Source organism: Lithobates pipiens, unplaced genomic scaffold (assembly GCF_037356315.1).
Source record: "Lithobates pipiens isolate NorthernLeopardFrog02 unplaced genomic scaffold, aLitPip1_a1.2 Scaffold_1, whole genome shotgun sequence".
Taxonomy (NCBI): domain Eukaryota; kingdom Metazoa; phylum Chordata; class Amphibia; order Anura; family Ranidae; genus Lithobates; species Lithobates pipiens.
This window is the reverse complement of record NW_027507685.1, coordinates 172,576,688-172,589,935: the sequence shown is the minus strand read 5'-3', so window position 1 is coordinate 172,589,935 and position 13,248 is coordinate 172,576,688. Positions and strand designations below refer to the sequence as shown.

The 13,248-nt window shown below is 41.6% G+C and overlaps 1 protein-coding gene across 2 annotated transcripts in view; it reads left to right on the top strand.

The window, feature by feature from the left end:
* The window catches only part of FGD1 (FYVE, RhoGEF and PH domain containing 1), a 276,522-nt gene that overhangs the window by 188,828 nt on the left and 74,446 nt on the right, over positions 1–13,248 (top strand). For both annotated transcript variants that reach the window (XM_077478897.1, XM_077478898.1), the window contains exons 2-3: positions 5,049–5,240; positions 10,066–10,240. In XM_077478897.1, the coding sequence (XP_077335023.1) occupies positions 5,049–5,240; positions 10,066–10,240 (367 nt within the window). The remainder of the gene's footprint in view (positions 1–5,048; positions 5,241–10,065; positions 10,241–13,248) is intronic.

The window sequence follows — 13,248 nt, the reverse complement described above, 5'->3', positions numbered from 1 at the left end:
CAAGTGAAGTGGGTGGAGAAATGCCCCCCGGGACATTGTATTTCTGACAGAGACTCAGCGCTGTCAGAATACACTGATCCACAAACGTTTATCAGCATGTTCCTTTGACAGAAGTCAATCAAACGATCGACTCCTGTCAAGCAGGGATGGTCACACACAGATCAAAATTCAGCAGGTCCCTGCTGAACTGGTCTAGTTTAATTTAGTATATGGACAGGTTTATACACTGAAGGTTTCCATTTGGAATTGTGTAGGGAAACCAAACAATGAGATTTTATAATTGATTAAACTATCACATAAGCACAATGAAAGAATATTGCTTCTGATTGTACAGTTTGTGACAGTTTTACCTCTATGAGTTAAATGGGAGCAAACCAGCAGGACCTCACTTTTTGAGGGAAGTTTTGCTTTAAGGACGAAAGTAAAACAAATCTTAATACCCAAAACTTGTTTTGCAACTTAGGCATGTGTTATTACAACTGTACATATCTTTGCAATTACTTAATGTATCCAGGTGAAATATACCTTGTTGTTTAGCACAATTGGGCTTTCATTTGTTGGTAAACGTTAAAGTGATTGTAAAGGTTTTATCTTTTGAAATTAACCACTTGCTGACCGCTGCACGCCGATATACGTCGGCACAATGGCAGCGGTGGGCAAATGGGCGTACCCGCCGTGTACAACGTGACCGTGCTCACAGGACCCATGGACTCGATGTCCGCCGGTTTCCTGGCGATCGTGTCAAGGAGCTGCAGAACGGGGAAATGCCTATGTAAAAAAGAAATTTCCTCATTCTGCCTTGTGTCATGACAGAGATCACTACTCCCTGTCATCGGGATCAGCGATAGCTTTCATGTGAGTGGAAGCCCATCCCCCCCACAGTTAGAATCACTCCCTAGGACACACTTAACCCCTCCATCGCTCCCTAATGGTTAACCCCTTCCCTGCCAGTGTCATTTACACAGTAATCAGTGCATTTTTATAGCAGTGATCGCTGTATAAATGACAATGGTCCCAAAAGTGTCCGATGCGAATACCATAATGTCGCAGTCCCGATAAAAATCGCAGATCGCTGCCATTACTAATAAAAAAATTAATGATAAAAATGATAGAAAACTATCCCCTATTTTGTAGACACTATAACTTTTGTGCAAACCAATCATTATACGCTTATTGTGTTTTTTTTTTACCAAAAATATGTAGAAGAATATGTATCGGCTTAAACTCAGGAAAAAAATTGTTTTTTGGTATACTTTTGGGGGATATTTATTATAGCAGAAACTAAGAAATATTGCTTTTTTTTCAAGATTTTCGCTCGTTTTTTGTTTATAGCGCAAAAAATAAAAACGACAGAGGTGATCAAATACCACCTAAAGAAAGCTCTATTTGTGGAAAAAAAAGGATATCAATTTTGTTTGGGTACAGCATCGCACGACCGCGCAATTGTCAGTTAAATCGATGCAGTGCCGAATCGCAAAAAGTGCTCTGGTCAGTAAGGGGGTAAAATCTTCCAGAGTTGAAGCTGTTAAAATAACAGACATGTCATACTTACCTGCTCTGTGTAATGTTTTTGTCAGGGTGGCTTTTCTCAGGTCTCCTACAAGCGCTCCTGACTTCTATCCCCAAACCCCCACCCACTCGGCCCTGCTCCCTTGTCACAGGATTTAATTGACAAGAGCGGGAGCCAATGGCTCCTTCTGATATCAGCCTGCCCAGTGAGGATTGACAGAGACGGGAAAGCCACTGTTCTCGTGCACATTGCTGGATCAAGATCATGCTCAGGTGTAAAGGAGGGCTGTGGGAATCCTCAGCAACAGAAATGTATTTACCTTAGAATGCATTTTTTTAATCACAAAATGCGTTGAGGTTATAAAAATTTTAAAAAAATACTAAAACTTTAGAACCATTTTAAAGCGATGTTCCCACTTAAAAAGAAAAAATTAAAAGTCAGCAGCTACAAATAGTGCAGCTGCTGACTTTTAATAATCGGACACTTACCTGTCCCAGGGTCCAGCAATGCGGGAGATCGAAGCCCCACTCATCTCCCCCTCCGCTCGGCAGCGCTGGCATTTTAACTGTGGACGCCTGGCTGTGGCTTCACAGCCGGGCACCCAATGCGCATGCACGAGCCGCGCCTCACACTGTCACTGGCCATGCAATCATCTGGGACCTGTCACGTGTCCCAGATGATTGACAAGAGGGAGGGGGGAGAGGTGCTCTCCCTTACTGTGCCGAGGGAAGTGACGTCAGGAGCCCAGACGCCGAAAGAGGCAGACTACGAGGGACCCCCTAGCAACAGGCATGTAGAGGTGAGTAAAAAAAATAAAAAAAATTCTCCAAATGTTTTATGTTTATTTTTTTTAAACACATTAATAATTATTTTTTTGGGGTGGAACTCCACTTTAATGGATATTTGTACCCTAGTAGGGCCTGGAAACAATAGTGCTCATTTTGCTGTTTTTTTTTTTATCCCTTTTTTTAAAACACATTGGCACTAAATAAAAAGCTTTTTTTTCAGTCCTACCTAAAACACACTGATCCTGACATTGACCTAGATCAAACCCTAATTTAGCTTATTTATATATATTTTATTTTATTTTTCTAATACACACTTTTTTTGTTAAAACATTTCTCCTCTAGGAAGGAGAAAAAGAAGCAGAGGTGTTGATTTACTAAAAGAGGAGAGTACAAAATCCGGTGCAGCTGTGAAATCAATCAGCTTCCATTTTTTTTTTTTTTTTTTGTCAAAGCTTAATTGAACAAGCTGAATTTAGAAGCTGATTGGCTACCAAGCACATCTGCGCCAAATTTTGCACTCTCCAGTTTTAGTAAATCAACCCCAGTGCATCTTTTTCTCCAGTCAAGAGGAAAAAGAACACAGGTGTGAGTTGTATAGTTACTGATCACTGTGATAACCAATCACAGACTATTACAGCGTTTATCTCATCAAGAGGCTGTGCTGCCACTTCCTGATCATTAGTGTAAGACTCGGAGCTGTTGGTGACCCAGCACAAATCACAGTTATGCACGTATGCGTCCCCACGGAAGAAGACCCCCTATAGTGAGTGCTAGATATGTGGGTATGCTTCTCATCAAGGGGTTAATATTCAGTCAGTGTTGTCTGGTTCTGTTTTAGCTCTTTGATCTTTATTGAAAAAAAAAAAAGAAAAAAGCATTTCCCCTGAACAACCTATCAGAATGTATCTTTTATTATTCTGACTGCCCTGATATGATAAAAAGTGGACATTTCATTGGTCGATGTGAAAAAAGTGTTTAATTCATCTTTTTTTTTTGCCAAGTACAGTATGTGTTTCCAGTAAGTCAATAAACACAACGATATTTAAATATTTTTGCCTCCTTGATGCTTTGAGGTCTGTCATTTTTAGTAAAAAATGGCTGCAGCTACTAGATCAGTGATGGTGAACCTTGGCACCCCAGATGTTTTGAAACTACATTTCCCATGATGTGGAGTGCATTGCACAGGAGTCCTGTGCATCTTTGGATCCATTTTAGGGCCGAATTCAGGGAAAAATTCGGCCCAGATTCGTTCCTGACACAGAGAACAGGGACGCACTGGACCCCCTGCTGCGAGCTTAGATGTGAACTCAGCCTGTAACACTGATTTATCTCCAGTGAAAAGGGCCATTGAGCATCATAAAAGAATAATACTATATATAACTGCCGTCTTCATTGGGTGGGACAAGTATGCGTTATTTTTACAGCTACAAACCTCCATAACAAAGACAAGGTGAAACGAGATGCTTGTGACTTTACTGAGCAAACAGTGCTAGACTTGTTTACAGAGTTCAATAGCCCAAGTTTAAATTTAAAGTGGCGAGGTCTGACAGAAGTGGGGAAAGGATACCTGTCAAAAACAGGTACCTGCTCTCCCTCCACCCGAAAAGGTGCCAAATGTGGCAACGGGGGGAGGGGTGGATCAGATAAGCATAAGTTCCACTTTTGGGCAGCACCATGGCAGCACCATGGCAACTGCAGATCACACAGAGGCTAAGATGGCTGCTTCCTTGCCTGTAAAAGTCAGGAGGGTTTTTGTTCCACTTTAAGTGGTTGTTATCTTTGCTAATATAGTTCCCAATCACGTGATCACCGTGATTGGCTGTAACAGAGGTCACATGATTGGAGCCCATCCAATCGTAAACAGTGACCGAGAGCTGTTGGTGGCGCTCAGCACAAAAATGTAGAGCCTCATTGATGCATATGTGAGGCAGCTGTGCGTTAACGCCGACCCGCTTTGTATCTGTTGGTAATAGGTTAAATACACAGTTGGGTAAGTCAGCCCCCCCCCCCCCCCCTTTCTGCTCTATTCAGACTAAGCTGTACAGAGTTTCAAACAGAGAGAAACAAGGGTCTGAAGGCAGACAGCTTCTGCTTGGGTCCATTTTTTGACATGCTATGCGAGTCCTGTGTCATGGTTGAAATTAAAATTCTTAAATTCCTCTTTGTAAAATAAAGATTTTATATAAATTCTAAATAAATTATATAAAACAATAGGTTAGAAACTCATGATCAAAAACCTGACCTAAAGCTAATATAGTTTCCATTATAGCTTACCATGAAATCTAAATATAGTTGATAATGATTGTTTGCTGTGTTCTAAAAAAAAAAAATCAACTTAATTTTTGTGTATAGTTTGCAATGATGCATCTATATAATGATATCTCTAATGATAATCTCCCTGCAAACCCTATGATGGGAAATACCCACAATGCTCCCAGTAGTCAAGGACCAGCCTTGGCTCTAATTCATATGAATAAGGAAGACTACATTACTGGAATCATTTTGTGAATTGTTTATTCTGGGATATGTCTTACTGATTCACTTAAGGTCTACTTTAGTGATTCTGGAGATGTGAGTTAACTGGTCAAGTAGACCAACCAATAATCTGATGTTTGATTGGCTGCCGTGGGTTGCCATTGTTCTTTGCACTGTTTTTATTAAATCATTCCATATGTGTCAGAGTCTTTTCTCCTCTGAATCACTCCTCCTTGTCATGACTTTGGTTGCTTACCACATCCTTTGCTTTCCAGGGCCCCAGCCCAAGCCTCAAGTGCTTGTTAAAAGCCTCTCCTTGGAGCCAGCTCATATCCCAGTACACCCAGAGAAACCCCAGAGGCTCCGATCTGATCCTGGAAACTCCTCTGACTGTAATGGGTCTGTCCCAGATCCCTGCAACCCCAAACCGGCTCCTCCTCGACGTCCAGCTCACACCAAACCCGAAGGTGACTCCTATTCCTCTTAGTCGCAATGTCTATCTATCTATCTATCTATCTATCTATCTATCTATCTATCTATCTATCTATCTATCTATCTATCTATCTATCTATCTATCTATCTATCCTGTTTGTTTGTCTGAAACAAACTATTGCATACAAGTGTATTATGTACAGTGCGTGTGTGTGTGTGTATATATATATATATACAGTATACATTTATATCAGTTGCGGCCTGTATGGCAGGGTGCAGGAGCACCCGCCCCCCTATCCATGCATCTGACCCCCTAATCTACATGCAGTGCATCAGATGCATGGATTCCAATGGGGCTCTAATAAGCTTAAAAAAAAGGGTCCACCCAGTTGTGTGACAGTAGCGAATGAACATTCACTATTGTCACACCGATTCTCCTCCCGGCCAATCAGGAAGCAGGTCTTGAAACCCATCTCCTGATTGTCCGAAAGGAAAAGCGATCTGAGGAGGAGGGAGGAGACGCATGGACACCGTGATTCCGAAGGGGAGATGCAGGAGAAGCTGTCGTCCATCGCCCCCAGCGGGAATCGCTGCCCCCGCCATAGACGGGGTAAGTGTGGGCCCCACTGACGGGGGGGTGGGGTTGGAGGGGTGTTGCGATTGATCCAACTGACCCACGGGGTGGGGGGGTGTGGCTGTGGGTGCATTGTTTGCTGCCCCCCCAGTGAATATGACTTTCACCAAACATTTACTGATGGTGAATCAATCATTGCCATGTACACTTACAGTGAATGTTTGGTGAATGGCAGAATTACTTAATTATAAATATGCCCCTTAGGACTTGCTTACAGTTGCGGTGCACGCTGAAGAATAATCTACAGTGGATCTCCTGTCAGAGGTATTTGACAGGCCATGAGGAGGCATTAACATTGCAGGGTGGTAAAAATGCAGTTCGGCAACATGTTTTTTTACATTTCCACAAGCTTAAATGTAAATGAAAAAGTAAAAATACAAGAAAGTAGTGCAAATCAAAAACAAACAAGTGATTCAATATTTAAATCAATACAGTATATAAATTGAAAAACAAATAAAGTGACAGGAAAATTAAAATATTTGACAAAATTAATTCAGTCCATAAGGACCAATCCGCAAGGGCAACAAAAAAGTGTTTGGAATAAAAAAAAGTCCAAAAAAATGGAATCCACAATCCATTTATCATATGGGTGTCCCCACACTCCAAATTTCCGTGCATCCACCACTGAGTGACACCATATAAATAAGCCTCCTACCAGATCCAGTGGACCAGCACATGAATGGTCAAAAGCTCTTGTTAAATCTCTATTGATCAGGGTGATTGCAGGCACCAGGCACATGTCCAATCAGGATTACTCCATCATCATGAGGGATATGGTGGAAGAGAAAAAATCTATGTACCCATAGTGTAATGTATAAAATGTATTTGTTGGAAAATCATAACAGCAAAGAACACAACACTTGCAAAAGGATCCACACTAAAATGCAAGTAAAATGGGCTAAAAGTCTAAAATCCGCATATAGCAGTACAACAACAAGATGCCAGGATCCCAGGGCTCTGTGTGGTTGCACCAGACTATACATAGCGGTCGGCCAGCATGCGTGATGATGTAACGTCGTAGCCACGCTATTTAAATTTAAATGAGGACTTCGTTTTTGAAGCCTCGCGTATGACAAATAATTAAAAAAAATTTTGGTTAATCCTTGTGTCCTGTGTTGGATCTCAGCGCTGCTGATTTCCTGCAATCTCATTGCAGCCAGCAGTGGCCACATAACATTTCTCAGGGCAGGTTTCCTGATGGTGACAACTATGAAACATGCTAGTGCAATGAGCGTTAGCATGATTAGCACAACTGCTTATAGTCTTGATTGGAAACAGGGTGTCAACACAGCAGATCAATTGGGACACGGGGACAGAGCATTGTCACCCTATAACAGGAAGCATCTGCAGAAGGACCATCGAATAAAAATATAAAAAAATCACTTTTAGCATGACATTATTACTGATATGAGGTTATGTTGATTGATTTTTCGTTTTGTTTTGTTTTGTTTTAGAGTAGAGTAAGGGAGGCCTATAACCCCTGATAGTTTTTTTTTTTGCCATCTGTGTCCCATTAGGGAGGTTCCCCTTCACTTCCTGTCCCATAGCCAACCAGGAAGTGAGAAAAAATCCCTCTAAAGCAAGGAAATTTCTGGTTGCTAAAAGAAATATTGTCCCCATTCACTGGAAGATTTCGCCTCTATTCCTGTGTTGGTAACAACCCAAAATTTGGAATTACAGTTACCAGGACAAAAAGAGAGGGTGAATCCTCCTAACAGGGGCACAGTGAGCGATAAAATCCTGAACGGTGTTCTAATCCCTCTCCACTCTGTCCAAAACTACTTTAAGTTGTAACTTGCAGCTCAGAGTAGTCTCAGGAGAGCAGCAGTGAATGCATGGATGTCTACATTTTTTTTATACTTCAATCTCTGCTCATGTAACACAGTAGAGACAATTGCAAATATTATTATTATTCAGAATTTATATAGCGCCAACAGTATGCGCAGTGCTTTACAACAACGGGGAAGACGTTACAATTCAATAGAGGAGGGATCAGAGGGCCCTGCTTGTTAGAGCTTACAATATATATATATATATATATATATACACAATCATATAAAGAAATGTAGAAAGGGATGCCATCAATCCAGACCGGTCATCTGAAACACAGACTTCTCCTCTGGAATTGAAGAGCCCCAGGTGCTGGCAAATGTGTATAGCAAATGAAGATGAACGGGAAAACTCTGGACAGCCACACTCCACAAAAAGTAACATTTTCCTTTATTGGAAAATTGGGATCACACTGTACAAGCCACATCAAAGCAATACATACAGGAACTGACGCGTTTCACACTACGGAGAGTGCTTATTCAAAGCTATGAGTAAGCACTCTCCTTAATGTGAAATGCGTCAGTACCTGTGGCTTGTACAGTGTGATCCCAATTATTCAATACAGGCAAAAGTTACTTTTTGTGGAATGCGGCTGTCCAGAGTTTTCCCGTTCATCTTCATTTTCATAACGAAATGTAGGACTAAAAAAATGTAAAAATATATACAGTGATAGCCATGATCTTCCAGGCGCTGCTCCAGTGGCTTTCGCTTTGCACACTGAACACAGATGGTTGCTCACTTTGCACCTCCACCATTTGGACAACCTTTATTTTTTGCAGTTAATGCAAGGCATTCTGTGATTGAGGTGGTAACCACAATGTCATCCAATCAGAAAACACCTTGTATTCATTTAAAAAAAGGCGTTTTCTGAATGGTGGATGTGTGTACAGTGTGTCGAGGAAAAACCATTGGAGCAACACCTGGAAGATCGTGGCTATTACTGTATTTTGCATGGACTACAGTGATTTCCTACATCCCCTGTAGCCCTTCAACTATCAGATGTGGGGATTTACATCAAGACAAGCTGCATCGATGTACGTTTTTGCAAAAAAAGATAATTACTGGAGTTCTGCTTTTAACATTTCACTGCCAGAGCTGTTTTCATATTTTTTGCACACATATTAAAATAATTTTAGGCCTGAATATTAGTTAAAAACCCCAAACATTATATATATTTTCTAAAAGCAGACACCCTGGAGAATTATTAATAATATTATTATACAGGATTTGTATCGCGCCATCATTTTGCAGAGAGCTTTACAATGTAGAGGGGGACAGCACAAATTACAATACAGTTCAATACAGAAGGGACGAGAGGAGAATACATTTTATACATGATATTTCTGCAAGAGTTTCAGTAACAAATACATTTATGTTAATATAAGGGCACAAAAATGCAACATATTACCCACCTTGGCAAAATATAAAAGATGAGGTTGTGCCAAGTAAATAGATACCTAACATGTCAACATGTCTTCTAAACATGGACACCAATGGCAGAAAAAACCTGACAGATGTTCTAAACTTTTCTAATTTTAGCTAAATAATTTTGTTGGAGCTGTAGCTTTAGCTACCTCAGTTGCTTTATAATATATTCATAACAAAGGTATCTTGGAGTATTTAAAGGCTCTTAGTATGCAGCCTCCTGTTTTGATATAGTCACAAGATTCCTATTAGGATTGGCTTTTACGCTTATTCCCATTATGCTGTCCACTTGGAAGCTTATTAAAGTATATCTAAAGCCAAACTTTTTTTTCATTTTGGATAGCGGAGGGGGGGGGGGAGTGAGGGAATTGTTAAAACTGTCACCTGTGTCTCCCTCTTGAGATTTCCCTTTACTTCCTGTCCTGTAGACTCAACAGGAAATGTGAGGAGATCTTTCCAACATTAGTGAAACCTCTGTTGGACAGCTGTCACAAGACCAAGTGGAAAATGTCTCCTCTTTTACTGTTCTGGTGGCAACTCAAAATGTATTATTTACCCATCGCTTTCATTTCTAGGGGATCAGGACAGTTGAAGTCCCCTAACAGGGACTCAGACAACAAACAATGCAAGCCTGCATTTCCTCACCAGTCTATCAAAGTCTAGTTAAAAAAAGGTTGGCGTTTAGTTATACTTTCATGTTTAAGCTGGCCACCATAACTGCAGATGCCCTCAAGCTATAAGACAGTATCTGCGTGAAATTTATTTGCCTGGTAATAAAAAAAAAGCTATAAGACAGTATAAAATTGCAGTAACTCTAATTTTCCCCAAAAAATAAAAGACATCTCAGACAGTTAAAACATGTTATTTTGAATCTGACATACACAGCTGTCTTCTGTTCTTTGTATCATTGATAAAAGTGTTAATGTTCAGTTATAACTGGAATCTCATCCATCTGCTTACTTTTTGTACAGTTCCTCCAAAGCCCGCACATCTGCAGAGTGTGAGAAGACCCCGACCTCCCGGTCATATTCCTCCACCCCCTTCACGTCCGTTGCCGGCAGATCCCCGACTCTCACGGGTGTCTCTGCGTCCGGACAAGGATGGGACTCCCTCAGCAGTTACCTCCTTGATTGAGAAATTTGAGAGGTAAGTTCAAGAAGACGATAATGTGGGATAATAATAGCAGATTGACTACTTATGATTCTAAACAGGTAAACTCGAGGTACATATAAAAATACATCCGTTAGTGCAGTTACATATTTATTGAAACAATTTAAAAAGTATATTTAAAGAGCAAGTAAACTTCCTTTTACTGCCTTCTACCTATAAGTAAACCTATAATAAGGCTTACCCATAGGTAGTGTAAATATCTCTTAAATGTGCGCCGTTTAGGAGATATTTACATTGCATGCAGCAAGTGACATCAACCGCTTTAAAGACATCTTTTGTATGTACCCAAATTGGACAAGTCATCAGTCTCCTATAATCCCTGTACAGAAGCACTCAGGCTAAGTAAGGGAGGGCACCAATCCGGTATAAATATGCACACGTGCTAACAAGGAACATGCTAAGAATGAAAACAGAGAGACAAGTCCGCAGTATTCTGCTGCTTCTTCAACGCCCAGTCACAGCCTGAAAACAGGAAGGTGATCGGGCTGTATTGTTAAAATGGAACTTCAGCCTGACTCTAACTATGCTTAAAAATGTTTCCACTTCCCTCCTCCTGCCTAACCTGTATAAAAAAGATGTGTGTACTTACCTATATTTTTATCTGCTCCAGTCACGGGATCAAGAACCTCTGGCTCTCCTGTGTCAGTGAGAGACGGCTGCAGGGGAGAAGAGGAAGCACCAACAACGGCTGGAACATGTGAACCTTTGGGTGACATCACCGCTCCCAGAATTCCATGTTGTTGTTGAGCACTCCCTCCTCTCCCCTGCTGCCGCTGCTCACTGAGAAAAAAGAAGGAACACCACTCAAGTGGGTGAATCCAGATAAATGAATGAAGTGAAGGACTCGTCTCAAGGGTGTTAGCCACAGGTCGCCCGCTGTACAAACTGCAAAAAGGAAGAAATGGCTGCACTCCAAGATGATATATGTGAGTCCTTTATTAATCCATCCAAGTGACACAACACAGAAAAAAACGACAATCAAGGCATCAAGGCAGACATGTTTCACACAGTATCATCTGCGTAATCATTGCCATAATTAAGCAGATGATACTGTGTGAAACATGTCTGCCTTGACGCCTTGATTGTCATTGTTCCTGTGGTGTGTCACTTGGATGTATTAATAAAGGACTCGTATATATCATCTTGGAGTGCAGCCGTTTCTTCCTTTTTGCCGCTGCTCACTGACATAGGGGATCATGTGACCAGACTCGACTAAAAATAGAACCTGTTTTCTCCATATCAATGTGCGGAGAATAGTATTGCATTTTTTTACCACTTCAGCCCCAGAAGATTTGGTTGCTCAATGACCAGAGCATTTTTATTATTATTATTATTTTTTTACTAGTAATGGCGGCGATCTGCGTCTTTTATTGTGACTGCGACATTATGGCAGACATATCAGACACTTTTGACACATTGCACATGATTACTGTATAAATGTCCTTGGCAGGGAAGAAGTTAAAACTAGGAGGCGATCAAGGGGTTAACTGTGTTCCCCGACTGTTCTAACTGTAGGGGGAGGGGACTGACTATAGGAGATGACAGATCAGGGTTCCTAGCTATTAGGAACTCACAATCTGCATCTCCTCTCAGAACAGAACAAGGATTTGTGTGTTTATACACACATACACACACACACACACACACACACGTCCCTGCTCTACCTCTCGTGCCAGCAATCGCTCGTGGCCAGGGGTCATCTCGACAGACGGTCAGGAGCATCGGCACCCCCCCCCCCCCCCCACCCCCGAGTGCAGTGGGTGCTCGCTATCCCGCTTAAAGGAACCGACGTATAGCTACAATGGCTCGCATGATTGTGCCGACCTGCCACAGTATAATGACGGCGGCTGGTTGGTAAGTGGTTAAACACATGGATAGGGATCCAGATGGGTGCACTGTGAAGCGCATACAAGAGTTGTGGATTGCAAATCATTTTTATCAAGTTACAGGGGCCTACTACCAAGAGGGGTAATTTAATCCAGCTAGATGTTTTTTCCTGACATTTTTGAATCAATGGGTTTATATTGAGTTTGATATAGAAATCTAAGTTAGGGTGGATAACTATGCCCAGGTCCCAAACGGTATCTACCACCTTAATCTGTTTTGCTATCTGGGGTAAGGGCGCCACAGGAGGGTCTAATGGTAATAGTATAGATTTGTCCCAGTTTATTTTGAACCCAGAGAAGGCCCCAAATCGATGTATTAATTCCATAAGGTTTATCAGTGAGGCAGATGTGTCATCCAGAAAGAGGAGCGCATTGTCTGCGTGTAGTGCCAAATTGTCTTCTAGATCACCTTGCTTAAACCCACATATATCTGGGTTCCCTCTAATGGCTGCAGCTAAGGACTCTATGGCCAATGCAAATATCAGAGGGGACAGGGGGCATCCCTGCCTTGTACCCCTGTGCAAATCAAAGGGGGGGGGGGGGATAAGCTGTTATCGATTCTGATACAGGCTTTTGGTGCCTTATACAATAGTTTGAACAATGAAATTAATATCCCCAACAAAGGCTTTAGATTTGTACTGTCTGTGAGGTGCTGCATCTCAACTTTTCTATGCACCTGGATGCCATTTATTGGGTTCTTCTGAGGATTGCTGGAAAATTAGAGAGTTGGTTTACTAAAGGCAAATATGCTGTTTACTGCAAGTTGTGCAGTTGCTCTATCTAGATCAGGGGTCTCCAAACTTTTCAAACAAAGAGCCACTTTATTGTCCTTCAGATTTTAGGAGGGCCAGATTGTGGCCAACAGTGGCAGAAAATGTCACGGGCCCAGCATCAGTGAGAATAAATATGGCCTCAGGGTTGGTGGTCAATAGGAGGAGGAGTATACCCCCTATTAGTAGGAGGAATAGAATCCCATCATTGGTATCGATGGAAGATATAGTCCCCCATTGTTGGTGTCAGTGGGAGGAATAGTGCCTCATATCAGTGGGAGGAATTTTGCCCCAAGAGCCGGATAAAGGCTAGCAAAGGGCCACATCT